This window comes from Erigeron canadensis, chromosome 5 (genome assembly GCF_010389155.1).
Source record: "Erigeron canadensis isolate Cc75 chromosome 5, C_canadensis_v1, whole genome shotgun sequence".
NCBI classification, from domain to species: Eukaryota; Viridiplantae; Streptophyta; class Magnoliopsida; order Asterales; family Asteraceae; genus Erigeron; species Erigeron canadensis.
The window spans coordinates 26,725,750-26,750,280 of NC_057765.1; the positions used below are offsets into that span (position 1 = coordinate 26,725,750).

At 33.5% G+C, this 24,531-nt stretch overlaps 3 protein-coding genes across 3 annotated transcripts; 2 read left to right on the top strand and 1 right to left on the bottom strand.

The window, feature by feature from the left end:
- The first annotated feature begins 1,223 nt into the window (after nt 1-1,223).
- Nucleotides 1,224-5,624, top strand: LOC122599273 (stress enhanced protein 1, chloroplastic). Its single transcript, XM_043771758.1, has 4 exons — nt 1,224-1,339; nt 1,558-1,638; nt 4,389-4,567; nt 5,370-5,624. The coding sequence occupies exons 1-4, from the start codon at nt 1,294-1,296 to the stop codon at nt 5,472-5,474; spliced, it is 411 nt and encodes a 136-aa protein (XP_043627693.1). The 5' UTR covers nt 1,224-1,293; the 3' UTR covers nt 5,475-5,624.
- A 102-nt stretch (nt 5,625-5,726) lies between these two features.
- LOC122599272 (ADP-ribosylation factor 1-like) lies at nt 5,727-8,372 on the top strand. Its single transcript, XM_043771757.1, has 5 exons — nt 5,727-6,224; nt 6,319-6,389; nt 7,026-7,145; nt 7,226-7,344; nt 8,066-8,372. The coding sequence occupies exons 1-5, from the start codon at nt 6,083-6,085 to the stop codon at nt 8,124-8,126; spliced, it is 513 nt and encodes a 170-aa protein (XP_043627692.1). The 5' UTR covers nt 5,727-6,082; the 3' UTR covers nt 8,127-8,372.
- An 8,460-nt stretch (nt 8,373-16,832) lies between these two features.
- Nucleotides 16,833-18,330, bottom strand: LOC122600122 (LRR receptor-like serine/threonine-protein kinase RGI5). The gene has a single exon (XM_043772786.1). It carries the CDS (start codon nt 18,169-18,171, stop codon nt 17,017-17,019), a length of 1,155 nt encoding a protein of 384 aa, XP_043628721.1. The 5' UTR covers nt 18,172-18,330; the 3' UTR covers nt 16,833-17,016.
- Nucleotides 18,331-24,531: the final 6,201 nt, after the last annotated feature.

Below are 24,531 nucleotides of genomic sequence, written 5' to 3' on the forward strand. Positions count from 1 at the left end.
ATAGATAAATTTCAAATTTTTTCTTATGAAAAGTCAAATATATCACTTCAGAAAATACGAGTAGTCTAGTAATCTTTGTACCAACATTAATCATGACACGATCTAGAAGCAGATTAGTCGCAACACGATTTTTTAAAAATCTTTTTTAACGTGGTTCAACGGTTCTACTGTAAGTCAGGTTTTTTAATTCGCATTCGAGCAGCCAGAGCATGTAAGCCATAACATGTACTAAGGGTTCTACGGATTCTAAAATGTCGTTTTTCGCGGGTTTTGAACCCTAATATCTCGACGGTGTGTGGGAGAGGTTAAGATGTAGGCAGACCTTAACTTTATCTAAGTAGAGAGACTGCTTTCATTTTCTACCTAAATGGTAGAAAAGTCTCTCCAACCTTTGCATGAGATGAGGATTAAACACATAACCTCTGTTTCTAAAAGTCAGAGTGTTTACCGCTGATCCAACCATGCAGCTTATATATATTGATGATTGAAAGTATATAGTTGATGAAATGAATGTTGTTTGTTAATGTATTAATTTACAGGGATATAAAATTATAAATAGATTAAAAATGAAAATTTTCAATAGCCATTTGTTTCTAGCCTTTCGGAACCAAAATTAAAGCGTTTCTTTTTTGTTTTTTCTTCTTTTTATGTAATGTTAAAGTATATAAAGCACGACATCAACGATCTCGATTTCAATCCGGCAATGTCAGTATAGCGACCTCAATCTTATTTAGTTATAAACTCTGATCAACTTACAATTATAAGCGCAAATTTAAGCTTGATACATAGTTTTGTTATCAACATTAATTTCACAAATTCGCTAATTCCTAAATGGTGCGTAGATCCATGTGCATTACAATGATATTATTATATTAAAATCATTCGTCTATGAACGATAAAGACGGTATCAATTACGATGACCATAAACTAATAATATCATCAATAGTGTATATCAATTGCAGCGGATAAAATGACAATATATCATGATATTTGACATAAGTTCAATCCGACGACGTCAAGCTGGAATCCCAATCTTGTTTAATTAAACTAAAAGAGAATGATTAAAAAAAATAATATAAATGAGATTGGTATTTGTTTGATATCATTTTGTATCATTAGTAAAGAAAGGGACTTGAAGATCACTTACGTATAACACAAGGGTTTTTCCTCAAACAAGTTACAAAAAGTTTTCCTTTTGAGAACACAAATAGATAGATAGATATTGAGAGGTGAAACGAACTTCTTCAACTGTAACACACACACACACACACACACACTTTCTCAAACACACAAATGGCGGTAGCTCAAGTTTCTTTCTCTCCCTGTATCTCTACAGCCGGTAATCTCTCTTACATATATATACATATCTGTGTGTGTCAGGCCCTGTATAAGTATTACATTTAGGCTGTAAAATTCTTGAACAGTACTTATTTGTCATTCAAATATTTTACACTGTCCTTATATCCACAAGGGTATACAAATAAGAAATCTTGGAGACCCTTTACACAATTGCACATCTTGCATAGTTAAAATGTGTTTTTTTGGTGTAAATTTCAGCTAGAATCACTGATGTTACTCGGTTCAAATCGTCGAATTTGCCTCGGATTGGGACAACGTTTGTTTGCGGATCGCCCTTAGGTAAGTCTGTTCATTGTTATTGCTTCATTATGTTTACATAAGCAAATTTGTTAAAAAAATATGTTAGTTTCATAATTTGTGTATTTAAGCTGTTAAATGATGTGTTCAGATTCAATGTACATACTAGTTAAATGATGTGTATTTAAGGGTACGTGGGAGTAGATACCAATTAAATTATTGTTGTTGCAAAAGTTTATAGGTATACACTATATTGAAATATCTAACAATTTGTGTAGAGTTTGAGCACGAAGGGACTGAGTATAATGAATAAATCGTAGGTAATATGTATTTTATCATTAACTATGTATTAAGTACACGTTGTACAATTAGAAAATCTATTGGAGCTGTAGCCTATCTATGCAATCAGCCAATCAGGCTGAACCAATATGTGAGGACCTATTCTAATAATATATTCTCTAATACGCCTCTGCAATTGGAGAGAAATGAACTTGGATACTTAAAGTAGAGTGTAGATACATAAAAGGAATGTGGAAAAAAACATAGAGGTAAAATAGGGCCCTACGAAAGGGCTGCAAGGGAGAGAAGGAAAGCAAACCAAAAAAAAAAGTTACGACTATGGAGGCAATGGCGTATGGCCGGAGCACAATGGGTACGGGAACTACAATATTCAGTTTCCGTTAAAGGCTAACTTAGTCTTTTTGTATGACATCTATGGTAAGGACAGGAAGGAAAAAGGGGGGGGTGGGGGGTGGTTAAATGAATACAAACCACGGTGGCTTAGGAAAGAGGGCGGCAACATAAAATGGAGAAGGAAGGCTGGAGAGAGAAGGAAACAAGTACTTGAGGAAGGTGAAGGGCTTGGTAGGGGTTAGGTAACTCCATATGACCAATATTAATCATTGGAATAGATGAACCATTACCAAACAATAAGAGATGAAATGTTTCTCTTAATAATATGTGAGAGGTTTCCTTAGTGTCCATTCTGCATACACAATCCACTGTCATTAGAACCATCAATGAGTATAGTGATGATTTTCTGCAGAAGAATGAGGTCATGATCATTACAAATCAAAGGGTACCAAGTCCAAGGAGGGTAATTAAAACCACCAATACCTGCTGTAAATGCTTTCAAAGTGAGAAAGAACAGTGGCCCAAGGATCCCAGGTTACCCACCTGGATGGGGGTGCTGGTTTCTGGAGGCTGTATGACTGCCCACGATGACGAATAAAACTAACGGCTGTTGGAACGACCATTCATAGGCTTGCAGGCCAAACCTGAGAGGGTCTCGCAGGCTTGTGGTGGGTTTGCTTTATTCTGGCTGTTTAGGTCCTGAACCACAACCTCAACCACAATTCAATGACCCGCAACCTAGATTTTTCAGGTGGTCTTGGATTGCTAGGATATCCTGTATGCAAAATTGTTCGTAAAAAAGGATTATCACTATGTGCATTGTTTGGTTGATGAGGAGGGTGTTCATGCGATTTTCGTTAATATGGAGCATAGAATGGGTTTCAAAATAGATACGGAGAGGGCTATATGATGCTTGCAATGTGTTCATACTTTTCAAAGCGACCATTCATTGATCACTAGATGGATGCCCGCACGATCCTGCAGCGATGTGGTAATGGCGGCGGCGCTGCGGCAACAGGTGGTAGTGGTGATTTGTCGGTGGTGTGAGTAGTGTGCATAATTGATGTAAGAGGGTGTAACGTAGTTATTTAGGAGTTGAGGGATAGATATTTAATATTAATTCATTAAGGGTATTGTGGCAGACCATGTGTTTTAGTTGTTAGGAATGTAGAAAGTCTAGGGGCATTTTTGGGTTATCAAAATGTTAGTTGAAAAAGGGGGGTAAATGCTTTATAATTAGTATAGATATAAGTCATAGGATGCTTCTCGTCAATAGGAGAGTGAAAGTTGGCAAGAAAATACGATGTAGTTTTGACCATTGATCTTCTGATTGGTAATTAAAAGAGCACGATGACAGTGTTTCAAAGCTCGTTGCTCCACTTAATTACTTGTGCATCTTCATCTTTCAAAAAAGAAAGGTTTCAAGACTACCTGTACACTTCTGGCAACACTTTTATTCAAGAACATCAAGAAGGGACCTTTAGTTGATCCAGTAGATCCAGAACTTGTGAGAGAGTCAATGTAATCCCATACAGTATCATCAGTTCCTATGCGGATGAAGGTGCCATCAAGATGACTGACAAGCCCAAAATTCATGCAAGGAGGTTAAAGTATTGGAGTAGGGAGGGGAGGCTCTCTGATACCATGTGAAATATTGAATTAAATTTGTATGTGAGATATAGAATCCCTCCGATACTAATTCTTTGATATTTTTTATATAATGAATAAATGATCGGGCTCTCATGTTTTTATGGATTAAAATATTAAGATGTGAGGGTTTTCTATACCTAAGCTTAAGTAGAGAACAACAACATAGTCCCATTCCTCTCAGAAAAGTTAACATGTGGCTTTCATGTACCTTAACTTAGGTATAAAACCCCTCACATACTAATTTCTACTATTTATTATGTAATATATAATTGATTGGGCCCTCATGTTTTTTATGGATTAAAATATTAAGATGTGAGTGGTTCTATACCTAAGCTTAGGATACAATTATATATCCTAATGGACTTCCAAGTGTACAAATTTTGCTAGGTCACTAAAACATAATCTATATTCTTTAAATTATGGGGCTATATGGGGGTACAAATCGTGCTAGATATATTTGATCATACCAAAATTTAGGAAGGTGAGTAACAAGTACTTAAATTTTTCAGTGAGATGTGGAACTTATCCTCAGAAAGCTATAGCTCGTAAGCCAGCCGCATTTTCCGTAAGATGTGAGCAAAGTAGCAAGGATGGAAGTGGTTTAGATGTGTGGCTTGGTCGCACAGCAATGATGGGCTTTGCAGCGGCAATCACTGTTGAAGTATCAACAGGCAAGGGGCTTCTTGAGGTATGGCAGATTATATTTTACTTCTTTTGATTTTACTTAGGGCCCTGCTCTTGTACAATATTACACTATGTGTTGGTACTGAAGAAATATAACTTTACTTTGTTCATTTACCTAACTTTTGTGCTTACAAATGTCTATTTAGTTTTCTATGGTACACCCTTCTTCCCGAAACACATACACACGCAGACACACCCCTTTTCCCACCTTAGAGTGTAGAAACTTTAACATCAATATACAAACATTCTGGAGATTAAAAAGCTCATTAAGTGGTTCATAAATAATGTATCTCTATTCAAATAGTTATCTGCCAAGTCAATGAATAAACTTAAAATCTAAGGTGGCCTAGTGGTCATCCGATCAGGTGTCCTCAGAGGAGATCCCAGGTTCGAACCTCCCTAGGTAAGATCTTTGGGGTGGCCAGAGAAATGGTTCTGGAACAGCTACGTAGATATCTCGGTTAGGCAGTGTACATATGATCCAAGAGACCCGCCCTCACTGGGTAATCTGAACGGGGAAAACCAACTCCTTTCGTTTGATTTTAATCCTAAAAGTTACCCATTAGGCCGTGGAAGTGAAAATGTATATGCATTGTGCTTTAGAAAGAGGAAGAAGATGATTCTGTATTGACTGTTTGTATTAACTTCATTTAACCCATATTTGTGAATTGTGACAATCTAACCCAAGCCTGACACTCATCTACAATTTCATAACTCTTTGTACTCTTTGTACATTATTTATGGTTGTTACTTTAAATGATATTTAAGTTCCTGGATTAACATCCTGCATCATGTTGGTTTTGCAGAACTTTGGGCTCACATCACCCTTGCCAACAGTGGCCTTGGCAGTAACTGCACTCGTTGGCGTGCTTACAGCAATTTTCATCTTCCAGTCTGCTTCTGAAAGTTGATCATACTCAAACATAACTCGGTGTTTGTAAAGCTTGTGTATTTATTTATAAAGAATAACATTTATTTGTTTTCTGTAACGTAGTTTTCAATTTTTGATTCTAAAAACAATGAAGCACTTGAGAATCAATAAGTAATGAGAACTTTCTTCACCATGAGAGCATAATAGGAGTTCAACTAGCGTTTATTTGGTTGGTAATCAAATTCTAAGTTATGTAAGTGTGGATTTATGAGCTCAGACAGACAGAATATATACCTTGGTGTTTAAAGCTTTGTCATAGTTAACTTCCTGAAGACATTTAATCACTGGTTGAAAGTTTCCAGTTACGTACAGAATTTTAAGAGAAGGTCCAGAAAGCGATTTCCTTTATGATTGTCTACTCATGGCAAGATTCTTATTCTGCATTACCTTTTACTCCAGTCTGTGTAATAGCTTGAAGAACAATATCTTTTGTTCCTTTTTGACATACCTTTGCGAGCCCTTACTCGTTCATACAGAGAAAGAATCTTTTTACTATTACCAGATTGGCAATACCATGTGTGTATTTTCCCTGAATAAATACAAGACTTCTTTGTAGTTTCTTCTGCTAAGTTCTAATTATATATCCACATGGGTTCAAAAATTTCTCGAGTCAAGCAATTTGCAAAACGTGACATGAAGATTCTAATGTTAGGTCTTGATGATTCTGGAAAGACAATGATTCTGTATAAGCTAAAGTTGGGGGATTTTGTTGCAACTGTGCCCACCATAGGTATTTTCTTAACTTTCACTCTCTATTTTTCTTCCACTTATCTACACCCTAATTTGTGCACTGATTGAAGTTTCATAGACTTATATTTTTGAAGGTTTTAACGTGGAAGCTCTGGAGTACAAGAACATCAGATTCACTGTGTGGGATGTAGGAGGGCAAGATAAGGTATGAACATGCAATGCATTACTTTTTGCTTTAATCTATATATGCAAGTATTGATTTTTTTTTTAATAATATTACTGGTTTTTTTTAAAAGGTGGGTATGTCTATGCTAGAAAATTAATAGTCCAACAATAAAGTGAGCATAGAATGTAGAGGTGTTACTTTTACCAATCTCAAAGGCGTCCTTGGGTTCGAGTTAGGAATTAACTAATGACTATGCCAGTGGAAATATGGAATAATATTGAAGTTCGACTGAGCACCAAGTTAACATTTCAACACTTCGTAGTAATTGTGAAGTGTAATGTTTATTATGAAGGGTCAAAGAGTAAACTAATTTCTTTTAGTTAAAAGGAAGAACAGGTTAATGAGTCAGGCTGAAAGTTCCCCAACATTTTCATTGGATACAACATCTTAATTCACCTTTTTAAAAAAAATTAGATTACTTTTTAAATGACGTGGTTTTTAAAAGTAAAACAAGTGGGGGATTATTGTTTGTGGGTGAACCCAACCCGGCCCAGTTTTACCCGCACAAAAATCTACCTGTTTCAACTCGTTACCCAACCCGTCCACTTTGTCACACATAATAGAAATATTCCTCTGGTTTTTGGATACTGAATTTTGGATTTCGTATGTAAACAGATACGGCCTCTATGGAGACATTACTACCAGAATACGCAGGCACTTATCTTTGTAGTGGATAGCAATAACAAACGAAGAATTTACCAAGCCCGGAATGAATTGCATCGCCTCTTAAATGAGGTTTGTGAAACTCTGAGTGTTACAAGAGCCTTCACGTATCTGTTCTCCTAAATATATCCCCGTAATATCTTTTCTTGCAGGATGAACTGAGTGATGCGACAATACTTATTTTTGCCAATAAGAAAGACTTGCCAAATGCTATGCATGTTTCTGAGGTTGCTGACAAACTAAAGTTGCACACTATCTCTAAATGCCATTGGTAAATGATAATACTCTTGTAAATTACTCGCATTTATCTTTCTTTTGGAGTCAAAGCATCAACCAAGTGCTTTTATATAGCATCATCGAGCCCCCCAGCTGCCTCTTTTAGTACTTTCTATAAATAAGTGCTATTTATGATTGCAAAACAAAGTAGGGCTAAGTTGAATCCTTGAAAGTTTTTTGGAGTTTGCATACATTAGAGAGAAACTTTGGAGTTTGGACTACTTTTAACCCTGTTGATCCATTACCCTATTGACTAAATATTTTGCTGTAATCATTTGACCTGTTTGAGATAAAACATTTGACTGAATCGATTCCTTCTTAAGCAAATGCTTCAAATTTGCCACACCTCTATTTATAACATTGGTTCAAACAACAATTGTAGTTATTCAACATGCAATGACCTTTTGTTAACGTCATAACATGCAACACCTGATTCTAACCGAGCAACCCCTAGATGCTGGAAGTCCATTTCCATGTTTAAATGATGGTTTCTCAATCTTGTAATATATTTCTTATCAAAAGTTTTGCTGAATGTGTACAAAGCTAATTAGAATCTCACATTCTATATAAATAGTAGTTCATCTGATATTTGTACAGGCTGCAATCTCGCTTAATTATTTGCATGCTGTTTGCATAGTTGAATGACACGACACTTCTTAGAGTACCTCAAAACCTAGAACTTTGATACTTGGTCAATGACATTAATTATATATCAGGCACATACAGAGTACTTCTGCAACCACCGGTGAAGGACTATATGAAGGTCAACCTGGCTGAGCAAGAATATTCCCATCAAAGTAGCACAAGCCGGCTCATGCATCTCTATGCCAACCTGTAGAATCAGGGAGCCTAGGCTCACATAACTTCCAAGAAGAGACGGGTGGGGTGGCGGATGGGCTCCTCGCTCTTAGTCAGGCAGAAATCTATACAAGAGCTTGATGCGTGATTTTTAATGAGCTTAGAGAACTATTCTCTATTATTTAATCTTCATTTTTAGTTATAAACTTGAGTAAGTTGAGCCTACACCATCTCCATTAAAATCTATTAGCTAATGCCCACATTGCAAAATAGCTAGGACAAAAATGGAACAAATGGTCTGATAAATGTTAAAGATTGTTAAAGTTTTTTCAAGGACGGAATGAAATTATAATCAACACCCTAGCAAGGAGGAAGAGGAAATAGAATATAGAATATAACAATGGTTCCAAGCAAGCCAAGCTTGGCTTACCTGACCGTCTGTTTCGACTTTCAATATAGATTCTTATTCTTTCTCCTACTCAGAAATCCGCATAACTAAACACTTTACTTTCATCAACAGATCTGTCTTCCCAATCCATCGTTAAAAGAAAAACTAATAAGAATTATTATTCTAGTAAGCTCTTAAAAACATTAGAGTTAATTACAGAAATCGTCCCTATCGTGGACTGCCACTTGTAGCTTTCGTCCCTAAGTTTATTAAATTACAGTTTTAGTCCAAAAAACTTTATTCCATCAACACTTTTGGTCCTGACTAGTAACCTCCGTTAAAAAACCCATCACGTGCCAGCCACGTGATGGGTAGTTTCGTCATTTTCTTTTTCATAACCCATGTCTAGATCACCATCCTCTTGAACATCACGTTGTCTAAATTTCTTATTATAAAACTTAGATCATCATCATCATCAAATATCATCCAACTAAAACATCAGGATCCATTTTTTTTAAGATGAAATTAAGATTAAAATACAAAATCAAAACTACAACCAACTAAATCCAAAGAACAACAAATCTCATCCAAAAGTTTTATAATCATATATTAATCCAAATCTAAATCAATATCTAATATAAAAATCACCTTTCTTTAACACCAATTAAACCAAAGAGATCCTATATTCATAAAAGGGAGATGAAACATTTGAAGATGAAGATCCGAGAGATGGTTCCGGTGGTCAAACACGTCATCAGTCAACGGCGGTCAACAGAGGTATCTAACAATCCAACCACCACCCACGTCTACCTCTGAAATCCTAAAATCCGACCACAACCCACGGCCACCTCTGAAACCCTTAGATCTAGACACCACCTACCATGAAAACCTTAAGATCCGGCTAGCCGCCACCCATACCCACCATCTGAAACCCTAATATCTTGACTCTCGCCGTTCACGATCTTGACCGGTATTTTAGAAATCTCTACTGCTAGTGTTTTCCAAATATCAGTTTAGTAATGATGATGTAACTAAAAGAACAAATTTTATGGACTCAGAGCACATTCTGATGATGATGATGATGTTAGATGACGATGTTTAGTTTTTAGTGGTGAATATGATGTTCATTTGTTTTCTGATGATGTAACTTTATTGGTCAGTGTTTTGTTAGGAGCATATATGTGATAGGTTTTAGATGATGATGATGATGATGGTTGCAGTTATAAGAAAGGGAAAGATTTGGGAAAGAAAAAGAAGTAGGGCTATTAAGATGTGTTTTTCCCTTTAATATATTTGTTGGGAGTTAATTATGAAAATATCCATCACGTGGCTAGCACATGATGGGTTTTTAACGGAAGTTACTACCCAGGACCAAAAGTGTTGAGGGTGTAAAGTTTTTTGGACTAAAACTGTAATTTATTAAACTTATGGATGAAAGTTGCAAGTCAGTGTCCACAACAAGGACGATTTCTGTAATTAACTCAAAACATTATGATATTTTATAATTTAGTACTCTTCTATCTTATTAGATTAAATATTCTTGAAAACGCACACTTTTTGAAAAATGGCAGATTCTACCTTTGTCACTGTTTGATCAAATTTTGCTTACCAAAAAATTATTCGATTTTCGGTTACCAAACTACTCAGTTTATTATATTGTAATTGTAATTTAATCTGTCCAGCTCCAAAACACATATATTCTTTCAGTGTACTAATTATTTGAATATATATTCTCTATACAGTTGTATATAGAACCATTGTCAAATGTACTTTAAATATTGTTTTCCAAACTATATCCAAGGCATCTCGATATATTGTTGGTAGCAATGGCTTTGATAGTTATCTAATTAAACAACTATATGCTCACTTATCGACCAAATATTCGGCCATTTTATAATTTATAAGATAATAATATGCATACAACCCATTTTTATCATACATAATAAGTATATAATTGTTATATAAATTATTATTTTTTAACACCAAAAGAATTTTATGAAAATGTAACAAACGCCGGTTGAAAATACTTGAAGCATATGAAAATGAGCTTACATAAAAAGTAGTGGGTTTTTTAACCACTACGGAAAAGAATGGAAAGTAATAATTATTAGTCATTTACAACAAATGTACATGTTTTTTTTTTCAGAACAGCATTCTAATCTATTCCTACTGCTAAATTACACGCATGTCTGGGATGAAACTCGGGTTTCTTGAAAAATTCCTATTAATCCACTCACAAATGTTTTGTTGTACAGTATACAACTGTATAAAACAGACATTGTTGTAGATACCTAAAACTTGTTGTAGCTTTATCATTTCTCAAAAAGAATACACATCAATGATCAATGGAATATAAAATGACAATATTGTTTATACAATACAATCACTTATATGTCTATATTGTGTATGATAGAAATTATGTTGTGTTATTATACCCAATTAATGACAGAATCGGATATCTAGTATAAACATATGTTGTGTTCTAATTACTTGAATATTTTTGTTTTATAGACTATTTTTAATAGGGTGTCGTTGGCTGTCCTTAGTTGTTTATGGATATTTTTTGCCGTTGAACTTTGTTCAAAGATATTTTTGATATATGTCATTACCTAAGGGTATGTCATTACCTAAGGGCATGCCCTTAGGCCATCTTCAATACTATTTTTTTTGTTTGTATATAGATATAAGGATATGTAGGATGTTTGTATGATTGGAGATAAAACTAAAAGATTTTAAAGATGTGTAAGGATTTTAAGGATTTGTAAGGATATGATGTGACAACTCAAGTACGCCTAAAAACGTCATTAGTATTGGAGATAGTCTTATGTTACCAAAGTTATTGATGTGAAATAACATATATTGATTTGACTATTCGATCTCTTTTTTCAAATGGAGATTTAGGGATCTGTCTTGTTCAAATGAAGAACCAACACTTAAAGGGTGTAAGCAACAGAAGGTCTCACGTTATCCCCGACATTGTTCTCCGACGATGCCCCCTGGGTGAAGGGGACACCATTCTCTTTCTTCTTCAATCGTTCCGATCAGGACAAGTGGGTTGGTTCATTTCGTCCTCCTATCTACGCAATTATCTGTCTTCATTCGTGATCATGTTAGGCGAAACCTTGATTAGATAAACTTCTTTTTGTGTCAAAGAGTGGTTTCTCGATCAACTAGCTCATAGTTGGGGAGTGATAGGCCAAGCTCTACACATAGATATCAAAACTATTGATTCAATTCATCTACACCCTCGTACGAAGACAAAAGACAGACCTAGAAGCCAGAAAGCTGTATTTCTGAAAATTCTCTCGAGGCTTCAAACCCATCCAAACAATTAGACTAAAAGGAGTGGGAAGAAAGGGAGTTTGAGACGACTTGCGCCATGTGTCATGTGGTGTAAGAAGAGTTGCCCTTTAAAAAAAGGTGAAAATGAGTGAATTTTGGAGAGTGGGGCGAGTTACGCCATGTGACATGTGGGGTAAGAAAGTGTTGTATACATATAGAGGGGAAGAGAAAAATAATAATAATAAAAAAGCAATATTCCTTGTCCTTTTCTTGATCCACGCAAAAGTCAAAGAAGGAAGGAGCGACTTGTAGGAGTCGGTAAGGGGGTGGTGTTCATGGCGACTTTTGGCAAGGAATGGTGTAGGAGTCGCCCACTTTTTTTAGTCTTAGTATCCAATTCAAGTATAAATATAGAGTCCTGACACTTACTTGCTGAAAGCACAATTGAAATGGCCGATGAATTCAATGAAGTTTAAACAAACATTCAAAGTAGCTTATTATGTTTTTTTTGTTTTTTTGTTTTTGTATTATATTTTTTCCATTTTTAAAATAGTTGTCTACTATTATTTATTTTGGAACAAAAGTAGATGTTTGGATCACGATTTGATGAGGAAAAAAACTAGCATCTAAATAAGAATCAATATTGTTCAAAGGAAGATAACAATGTAGTACTAACTATATGATCGATTGATCATGGTGGACCTAAGTAACCAACTAACCATGATTGTTGAGTGTTAACTTAGTGACTGACCTCATTATTGAAATGACCATTAAATGGGATGAAAATGAGATCTTCCTTTTACATCATGCAAACTTGAATCATAAAAGGTTTGTTAAACGTTTGGAATGCAAGTTCTTATTTAGGTGCCGTTTGTAATTGGGTTGTAAGTTAATTATTTGATTATTCCGTTTGTAAAACGCAGATGATAAAAAAAAATATTTGACAAAATAATTAATTATTCACGTCTATATAGAGTGAAGACCCGGTTTTTAAAAAACAAGTTAGTACATGCTTTTCCAAAATACATTTTTTTAAAAATGCATGATCTATTTTCCAAATGAGATACCAAACACAGTTTAATAAGTAGAGTCAAATAAGCTTATATTGAAATGCATCAAAAGCTCAATGAGGCAAATAAAATATCGAATTTATCACTGAATAAAGACTAAAATGTCTTTTTGACAACTTCGGATAAAGCTCTAAAGATGAGAAAAAGAAAAAGACAGAAACAAACACGTAGCTACCAAAATGCTTGTTTATCCAATAGATTTAATTTATTTAATTATTAACTTTTGAAATATAAATAAGATATTTTCAAAGCTTTGGAAATTTTTTATTTTAATTTAATTTATAAACAAGATAGAAACTGCACATTGTTGCGGGGTTTTCATATGATATTACATATCTATTTCATTTTAGTTTTATTGAAAAATTAATTTATATATATCAAATGTGCGATTTTCAACCATATAATGAAATGAGGAAAAATTTATTAATAATAGAGTAGTGATATATATATATGCCTATAAAATATCTATACTATATTCTAAAGTAAATTTTCTCTGTTTAAATTTTAAGTTTCAACATTTACTTTCTAAAAATGTCTCATATCTATTCAATTATTACCTAAAATAATTATATTACCCTTTATATATATCTCTTCTCAAATCTCAACTAATCATTTTTTTTTCTTTCCTCCATAAATCATTTATTCCTCCAATTCATTCAAAATCTTTTATCTCAAAAACCGTACATCGATAAATTATAAAAATCATATGGGTGTTCTTAAAATTTCATTTTCTTTCATTAGATCATTCGATATACTTTCGACGAATTTTTAAATCCGATGGCGAACCCGTACGGTTAAGGCATTTGGTTATCACCCTTTATGACCTATCATACTTTATGACCTATCACCCTTACCATCTCACCGTCGTAATGCAAGTGTACTTGCTCTCGTGCTTAATAACATGCGTAGTCCATTCATCTTTTGACATATGGATGGTACTTTTTTTCTTTCTTAATCTTCACCATTTATTTTGACATGTGTCTACTCCTCCTCATTAGGCACACTCTAAACCCGTGCTTTTGATCTGAGCATCAGGTTTCCTAATTTGTTATGCTGAGTTTGCAAATACTTTTTTTTTTTTTGAACATCAATTTTATAAACTAACGCACTTTCGGCGAATTACCGAAATGACACTAAAATTACATGAAATATTTGGGGCAGATTTGCCATAAGTTCCAGACTATACTATATTTTCTACTACGACATTTAATCCAAAAATAAGAAAAAGAAACAATTTCACGAAAAATCTCTATGCTGGGCATAGTCACTCCTTTGAAAACAATATTGTTCCGATACTTCCATATTACCCACCACCAAATAGATAAAATGGCTTCAACAATATTCTTGGCTTTCTTTGTTAGTTGCGTCCCCAATATTTTGTCCAAACACTCACTTGGGTCCCCATCTGGTATTGCGATTTGAAGCCATGTCGACATCATTATACGTATCTCGGTTGACACAATGCAATCTTTGAAAATATGACTCACTGTTTCTGCACCCATATTACAAAGAGGATACTTTTATTGATAACGCTTTCTACAAAAGTGTGTTGAGAGCATACTAGTTCTTCGTAAATATTTCTTATAAATTCAGTCGATCGAAGTTCAAGAAAAGTAAACTAGCATCGTTACATTGATCTAAATCGATCTTTTCTAATAAAGGAACATTGATGTGTCATATTTTATACCATTTCCCACGTGATTTTAGAACCAATTATTCGTTACTTTTAATATTTTTATCCAACTTTCGATGCTTTGAAGGTGTGTTAAGTGTTTTCAGGTTGGAAATTGATTAGACGAATGAATTGGTCGATTTTGATGAGTTATGGAAGAAATGAGAGAAGGATTCGGTTGAAATCAAGCGAAAGACGAAGGAAATGAAATCTGGAAGTTGTAACTGCCGTTACTAGAGTAACGGCCGTTATAGAGGGAGTTTGTGGTTTCTCCTATAACTGGCAGTTACTTCACAAATGGCCGTTAGTAATTAACTAGCGAGTAACGGCCGTTACTGGGGTAACGCCCGTTAGTGATCTAGTACAAATGTAACGACAGTTAGCCCACTAACGGGCGTTACACGCGTATTTTGTATAAAGGTTCAGTTAGGGTTCTGCACTTGTGACGAATCGTGGATATAATTTTCATAGTTCTCATACAGTTTTTAACTTTTTGGAGCAAACAATTGGTTAGGGTTTTACATCTTTTTAGCCTTGGATTGTAATCATCATTGCTACCGGATTTTCGTCAATCATTTGGTATAATATGATTTCTTCTCTATTTGTTTGTTCTTTTGTTCTTAATATGAGTAGCTAAATCCTTAGCACCCGCTTGGGTAGTAATCATGTCATAGGGTCGAATTAATATTGCTTGTGAATGTTGGACAAGGTTTATATGTTTAATCGAAGATCCACATTTATTTGGATTTAAATATTGTTTTCAACTTTTATATTAATTGATTGATAAATGTAATTAGAAGTTCGGGAGAAATCTCTGTCATTGTCAATTGATTTAGAAATGGTTAATCGGTCTATAATTAACCTAAAATCGTTGGAGTTCGGGAGAAATCAACGATAAAGATTAAGAACAATTAAATTCATTTTTGAATGTGTAAATGCTTATGATAGAGGGATCTGATTAGGCGAATAAGCAGTTCGAGAGAAAGCTTTCAAAAGATTAAATCATAAAATCAACTCAGGTATTTAATGCTTAACTGTTTAGAGTAGAAATTAAGTGCGGGAGCAATAATTATGTTTTGAGCAGTTAAAGTTTCAAGGGTAATGGGAGTTCATCTTGTCTATATTTTGAGTCGTTCAACAAATGCAAGTAATATTTAGATCCGGTGATTGGCATGTGAGCTGATCCAAGTAGGTGTTCCTTTTAAATCAGTGTTAAGATTCAACCATCAAATATTCTTTTGCGATTAATCCTACGGGATTACTAACTTTCTTCACTAACTTTTGCAACGTGACAATTCGGTCACAAAACCCCCCCTTTTAATCTGAATCATTTTATTGTAACAATTGCTTATTAAGTCCTTGTGTTCGACCTCGGTTTACCAAGTCAACTATACTACATACGAACGGGTTCACTACCCGCAAGTGTGTAGTAGTCGGTAGCTAGGTATTTCGTGTTTATAAATTTAAGACTAGAAAATACACATCAAACATCGATGATGTTAACAATCAGAAAACTTTGTATATAATAAATTAAGAAATCTCTATATTAAATAAAAAATGATTGTTTTGATATCATATTTTTCAAAAAATAACTTAGTTGTCATCTCTTTTTTTTCTTAAAGTTTATTTCTTTTTTATTTAATTTATTTATGATGTTATAAACAATTTCCTTTTAAAAACTTATTTCATTTTTATTTTTATTATTTATGATGTTGTTTTTAAAAAAAAATGTATTTATCCAAACTTTAATAATATATACATGTTTTTAAAAAAATTCATCATTTAAATAATTTTATCATAACAGATTTTTAAATTACCCGCATATTATGTTGTTAATAAGCTAATAATATTATTTGAAACATAAAATATATTGTTCCGAGATCACGAGTAATATATTTATGTTTGTTTATGCACATTAAGAATATTTGATAAATAAAAACTTGAAGATAGCTATATGTATCTTGTTTATCAAAAGTAAAAAATGTTTAATAAATTATCACATAGATATTTTGGGAATAGGCTCAATCTTGTGTGACGAAAATACGTTTTTATAAAACTTTTGTTAATATCTCTGGGTTGAATTCAGGTTAATTAGCTATTTATTAATTAATAAATAAAAGGAAAATAATAAAATGCTAGGATATTAAATCCTTATACGCTTAAAACTACGTGTGTAGCCGTTTAATTCCATCGACAAAAAGAATAAAATACTAGCATTGCTATAAAATAATAAGGTTATGCTATCTTAGTCCAAGATACCACAAATAAAAATATACGATCTGAAATATGATTCTATTAATATGATATACGTACAAAATAACGTCCACTTAAAGTAAAAATATACTATACAATACATTAAAACCTATTACTAAAAAAATTAATAAAAAAAATATTATATAGCTATATCATATATGTTACAAAAAAAATTAAAATTTAACAAACTAACATTTCATATTTTCATGACTTTGGTTTCTGTTTCCCACGATATGCTTGTTGGCAAATAGACCAAGGTTTCTGTGATTTCAAGCAAAGTCCCGAAGATATCGGACAACTTTTTAAACAATTGTCTCCTAGGCTGCCGGAAATTATATTCTTGCCGGAAAAAAATTCTTTTGGTGGCAATCCAATTAAAAAGTTTCCATCAAGAAACAATCTACTTAACGTTGTTGTTTTTGTGTACTCCCATGGGATTCTGCCACGTAGCTTGTTGTACCTTAAAGTCAAAGATGCCAACATTGGGTATATCGAAAAGTTGACCGGCGGGTAGCCGGAAATTTTGTTGTATCCAAGGTCAACGGCGATGAGGTTGGAGTTGACCGAGGGTTTTGACACTTGGATGGATGTGAATGTGTTGTTTGATAGATTTATTTGTTGTATAGATGGAATGAGGAAAACCCAGGCAGGAATCGTTCCGGTGAGTGAGTTTTCGCTTAGTTCGAGAACTTCTAACTGAGTTAACTCGGTGAATGATGGTTTTTGGAGATACCCAGATAAGGAATTTGATTTAAGAGCTAGTTGGATGATGTTTTTAGGTAGTTTTGGAATGGGTCCAGTGAGTTTGTTGTAGCTTAAATCGAGTCGAGTTAACTCAGTGAGTTGGGTTAGTGAGTTGGGTGGAAGTGACCCGGATAGTGAATTGTGTGAAATGTCTAAAGTTTGTAGCTTTTTGAGGTTTTGGATTGATGGTGGAATTGTTCCTGAAAATGAATTTGATCCAAGAATTAGTGTTTGGAGATTAGGAAGTGAAAAGATAGAATTTGGAATTGGGCCAAAAAATTTGTTATCGGAAAGATCAATTGTAATGAGTTGAGTGAGTTGTGAAACGAGGGGAGAGAGTGTGCCAGTGTAACCAGCTGGATCAAGGGTGAGTTGAGTGACTCGGTTTTTAGTACATGTTAATCCACAAAGGAAATGTGTGACATGAGGTGGTGAACACGGATCAGAAGTGAAGTCCCAAGAATGTAGACAAGTATAGGAAGGGATTGTTTTCGGGTTAATATACGATTTTAGCGATTTTAAGGCCGTGATATCGGACGAGACGGTCGTGATCGCGGTAGTGATGGTGGTGGAGAGGAGGAGGAAGAGGGAAATGATGGTGGTGGTTTTAGACATTTTGGTGATCAAATGGTGAAAGTGTGTGTTTGATTTTGTTGTGTGTATTTTGGGGGGTTTTATTGGAGGGGTTTTGGTTTGTGACAGCAGGAAGGCATTAGGAGGAGATATGAAGGAATATTATGTAAAAGCATGCTTGGTTTGTTTTTGTTTTAGGTAGCTAAAATGTCTCTATATCAGCCTTATAGTTTCCAGTTGGAAGTTTGGTACTGTCTAATATTTGTATTTATATGTATTTTATACAACTCAAACATAGACTAAAACTAATATATTGACAAAATTTTGTTGATATGGTGGCCTAGAATGGCAAAGGATAGGAAGGATAGAATACCAACAAACCTATATTATATTCTCAGTGTTTTTTCTTAAGAGCTCGAAACTAGAAAATTTTAAAATCTGTATAAAGTATAACTTCTTCTTAAACATAGCCGTATACTCTAAGGACATAGCGTTGTTTAAAGTTAAGTTTTGTTTCTAAGATGGTTAATTTGTAAAAAGGAAGAATTGAATTTGCAGTTAAACTCACTACATAACTATGTTTTTAGTTTGTTAAACACTCATCTTATTAATGTGCCGTTGAATTAGTTTAAACATCGTATTTCACTTACGTTATTGTGACAAGACATGTAGGCCAATTACTAGTGTTATTAATTACCAACATTTTATGAATAACTACGTTTTACATAACTATTTTTGTAGGCCAACTGATGAACACAAAAAGGAAACATGATGCGACATTTTTAACCAAACTTCCTTTTCCCCACTCTTGAACATGTGAACTAATTGTTACTCTGTAATCTGTATTTTTATTTTATTTTTTTGGGTCCATTTTCATTTTTCTTTACAGTGAACCACCAATACGATATATAAAAAAATTAGAAGATGGACGTATAGAGTTGAAAAAACTCGCACATAAAATTAGGATTGGGGTCTACTCACAAATTTACAATAATGATTAGAGTTGACAGTTGATATATCGCATTCTACCTTTTCATCCACAACTTGGTTATTTTCCCAAAGGCGCAAGTTCCCTTATTTACATGACATATTACAAGGGCAAATACAACATCGACGAATGAATTTTCTGATTTTTGGATATTCGGGCACCGGCCCAATGAACCAAATTATATATGTCTACGTGAAAAAATTACTATCTAAGAGAAAACAAACCTTAAAAGCTCAAAATTGAAAAACGAAACCAAATTTTTGAATGTAGTGATTAAGTAAAAAGGTAAATAGTAAAATATTTTTCTTTATATAAATCTGTAAGATTGAATTAAGCGTAACACTCTTGTCTTTGGAAACAGAGGTTAAGAGTTCCATGATTACCTTTTGCAAAGTCGCAAGTCTTTTTATCTTAAATAGAACCTGAAAGTACCATCTTTATCTTAAGCAGAGATAATACTCTGTCTACATCGAATCTCAACCATCCTCATACATTTTTGTGGTGTTCGGACCCAAAACTCATGTAAGATGACATTGGATGTTACTTATTAAATTACCTTTTCTTTCTTCATAATCTTAGAAAGTTCACAACACATGATCCATTAAAACTAAAAAAATCATATTTTTTTATTTTATGCATTCATTTTTTTTAACCACTGCATCCATTTTTAATGCTTGTGTTAATAGAAAAGTTTAAATCTTTTTTAAAAATATAGAAGTTTGAAATAAAATTAAATATAAATATTTTAAAACCAATATACCTATGAGGTGAGGGTTCGATTTTCATTAATTTCATTTGATAGTAGTTTTTGTGAAGATTTTTCTTGTATGTCTATCCTGTAACAGCATAACGAAATCCCGATATTACAACTATTATTATGATCTGAGCGACCCACATCCTTATATAATAAGGGAAGAGATCCCCTCAAGTTGTTTTCAACTTGATAGATTAAGTTGAAAACATCTTGGCATTTAAATGAAAATCAAAAGTCAATATTCAAAGATGAACTTTGAATCTTGATCTTTGATTAAAATCTGAGGGTGAAGATGTTCTCTATTGACTATCTACTGTTTAGAAAAATTACTCTGCTTCTTTAATTTGGATAAAAAATCATAAAAATAGTTGTTTCACGTAACTAAATATTTGCACTCTTTTTACGTGGATGAAGATGATATCGGGCTTAAAATTATTTGATATCAACTTCATTAACCCTGCTGGCTACGATGTGACTCATATCCAAATATATGTTTTTACATGACTGCATGGGTGTATATTTTCGGCCACAAAACCCTTTTTGTGGCTCACAATTTTCCGTACTCTCAAGCGTCGGTATCAAACCCAAAGCACCCGATCGACCATTCGACCCATCCATCTCACACAAAGTCAAAAGTTGACTACGTTTCGCTGCGACCCTGCCTCTCATATAAATGGCTAAAAGGAAATTAAGACACAACTTTTGATGTAGTTTTTGGATTTTAATATCGTCTCAACAATAATACAATGTTTGAATAATAACAAATCAAATTTTAATCTTAATAGATAATGACGTCAGATTATTTATTTTTATAATAATATTTGAATTTATAAAGAATTGTAGTAATTGGTCATCTCTCTATATATAACAACCATCATCAATTGATGTATGATACTTGATGTGGAAGCTTGAGAATGAAAGCTTTGGGTTTTAAATTTTAGTATGAACAAAATGTTAACAATAACGGAGACGGTGTTTTATTTAACTAATACTCGTAGTAACTATCGAACGAATATATTATTGAACGTTACATAAATTAAATGAACGAATAGTAATTATATATATTCATGTTGATTTATTTAACTAAGCAAATAATTTCTTGTGTTCATGTTTGCTTAATTAACTAAACAAAAAAACACGAGTGAACTTCAATTCCAGTCAAACAAGTTCATCAACTATTCACTAAACGTCCAATTCGTTTACAACCCTTTATAGATAAGTTCCAACTTAGGTAACGTAGCTTTAAGTAAAACGCAAAATTAATCATTGTCATGTATATATGCGCTTATTCTGTAAAGTAATGGCACTTGCTTTATGACATGCTTCCATTGTCAATGGTAGGAGTTGATTACATATCTCTGGCAGTAGGTCCAAAGGCATTGAGATAATGAATTGTTATTTTATACACCAAATTCTCTTGTAGTGGCAGTGTAAAGTTTTATGCCTTCTATTGTTATGTATATATATACATACTTTCTACTTTGGGACAAAATGTTTATATCCCTTAATGTATTAGAGTCTCCAATCAAAGACCAAAAGATACTAGTACTAGTGACATTCAATAGGTTTATACGTGTCGTTCTAAGAACAAGATGGTATATGCCTGTATGGATTCGACATGCTCAAATATGCGTTGTTCATAGAAAGAACTTCCAAAATTGAAGGTTATATAAAATCGGTCTATTTTTAGATATATTTTACTTTGAGCAGAATATTTAACTTCTCCTCTTTATCGTATTTTAAATAAGTAATATAGGATCATGGTTTGCTGTTAAAAAAATGACAGAGAGCTGCTAAATGGATCTTAATTATTATCATGGTTTCATCAAAGCAGACTTTTTGAAGCTCAAAGAACCTATTGGCGCGTTTGATTATAGAAAATGTTTCTAGTTTTTCATTTCTAATTTTTCTATAGAATGAACAGAGTTTTTATTTTCTAAAATACAAATAAAAATTTTGAAAACGCGTTCTAATTAAAAAACTAGAAAACATGTTAGAGATGTGAGGGGAGGGGCATGAATGAAATGGAAAATGAAAATGAATAATGGAAAACAAGAAAAAGATGTTTTCAAGTTATCTATGCAAAAATGGAAAACATTGTTTATGTTTCCTTGGAAAACATTCTTATAAAACTATTATTAGAATGCGTTTTCTGTTTTTTATATTTTTTTAGAAAACAGAAATGGAAAACATGGGGTATTTTCTGCAACCAAACGCCCCCTAATTCTCTCAAAAGTTTCAGATAACATATTGTCAAAAGATGCTATATGTGAATAAAACTCCAGAAGCATGGCAAATTTAGGCCACTTGCCTTGTCCATTTGGTCACCATGCATGCCTCATTAGGCAGGTCACTAAGGATTCGTCAACAGCCCCTTCGAAGATCCGTCGACGAACGATGCCATTGGTAGCATTCCGTCGACCAGCTTCTTCATCCGGTGTTTTCGTTGGGTCAATGGGATTTGTAAAAATGCTACCTCGATTGATTATTGAGAATAAGACCTAAGATCTATTACAACTCGATGACAATGATCTGTCCACAAATGTGTGCAGATCTAAAGTTGGGTTGTCTACAAATGTGTGCAACCCTAAACAATAAAGTAAACTTACAGACTCACAATGAAAAGAAGAATAATAACCACAATATTGTGATGAAGAACGAATTCAGAAAGAATGGAACATACAGAACCGAATACAGATAAAGACTCGAAGACATAAACCCTAAATCACATATGTCTTGTATTTATACTGATCATCTTCCCAGGCTTGACATTATTGGTACCTGCAGAATACAAAGATAATAGAAAATACCCTCGGTCTTACCTTCTTACCTGTAGTAGCAGAATGAGTCCCTAAAGAATATCAAACTTAGAAGTTTGACACTCGGCATGATAGTAAAAATAACATCCTCCCTCAAACTTATAAGTTTGAAAAGAACAAAAAGATTAAACCTTTTTAAACATGTCATGCATATTGAGTTTTTTGTATAGATCACGAAAGTGAGCATCACCTAAACCTTTTGTAAAGATATCTGCTACTTGATCATAAGAATCAATTTTGATAGTAGAGATCATACCTGAACTTACCTTCTCTCTTACAACATGAAGGTCTATCTCAAAATGTTTTGATTTCTCATGAAACACGGGATTGACAGCTAGTTGAATGGCAGAATTATTATCACAGTACAAGCTTACAGGAAGTAAGTTTGTCACACCCAATTCAGACAAAATATTTGAAATCCAAATAATTTCACAAGTAGCAGATGCCATGCATCTATATTCAGCTTCTGTAGAAGATCTGGATATAGTAGCTTGCTTCTTGATTTTCCATGACACTAAAGATTTTCCAAAGTAAACACAAAAACCAGAGACAGATTTTCCAGTACTAGGACATTTTGCCCAGTCTGCATCAGCATACACACTAAGCTTCAAATCACAATTTTTTTCAAACTGAATACCGAAACCAGGACTGTTTTTTAAATATCTAAGAACTCTTAAAGCAACTTTGACATGAGACTGCAAGGGTGCATGCATATGTTGGCTAAGACAGTGAACTGAATAAGATATATTAGGCCTAGTGTTGGTGAAGTAAATAAGTTTTCCAACCAACTTCTGATATTGAGTGACATCTTTAATATACTTATCATCGTGTCTTTCTTTATCATTTAAAACAACATTTGCAGGCAAAGGGGTAGCCACAGGTTTGGCTGCCAATAACCCAAACTCATGCAAAAGTTCCAAACAATACTTTCTTTGAATCATACAAACACCTTTATCATTCTCCAAAACTTCAATCCCCAAAAAATATTTTAAAAAACCTAAATCTTTAATTAAGAATTTATTGCTCAAAAACTGTTTAAATTTTTCAATTTCACCAGTGTTATCTCTAGTTATAACAACGTCATCTACATAAACTAATAAAGCAATAAATCCAAAATCACTCCTTTTAGTATAGAGAGAATAATCATACTTACTTTGAATGAAGCCATGTTCAGTTAAAGCACAAGTAAGCTTAGCATTCCATGGTCTAGGAGCTTGTTTGAAACCATAAAGAAACTTGACAAGTTTGCAAACTTTGTTAGATCCATACTCAGAACAACCAAGAGGAAGATCCATATAAACATCTTCTTCCAAATCACCATACAAAAAGGCATTGTTAACATCAAGTTGAAACAATTTCCAACCTTTATTAATAGCTAAACTAATCAAACATCTCACAGTAACCATTTTAACTACAGGACTAAAAGTCTGCTCATAATCAAAGCCCACTCTTTGACTGTAACCTTTAGCAACTAACCTAGCTTTATATCTTTCAACCTCCCCTGAAGCTTTATATTTGATTTTGTAAATCCATTTGCATCCAATAGTTTTTCTGTCACTAGGTAAATCAGTAATTTCCCAGGTATTGTTTCTATATAAAGCTTCAAGTTCATTATTCATAGCCTCAATCCATTTTGGGTCTTGAATAGCTTGATTATAGGTTTTTGGTTCAACAGATTTATTGAGGTTGGTAGCAAAACAGTAATTAATATTGCTCAACTTGGAATAACAAACAAACTTATCTAACCCATATTTAATACTGGACCCCACAATATAGTCATTCAGTCTAATAGAAGGTTTTGAAGATCTTTCAGATCGTCTTAGACTAGTACTAATCTCATT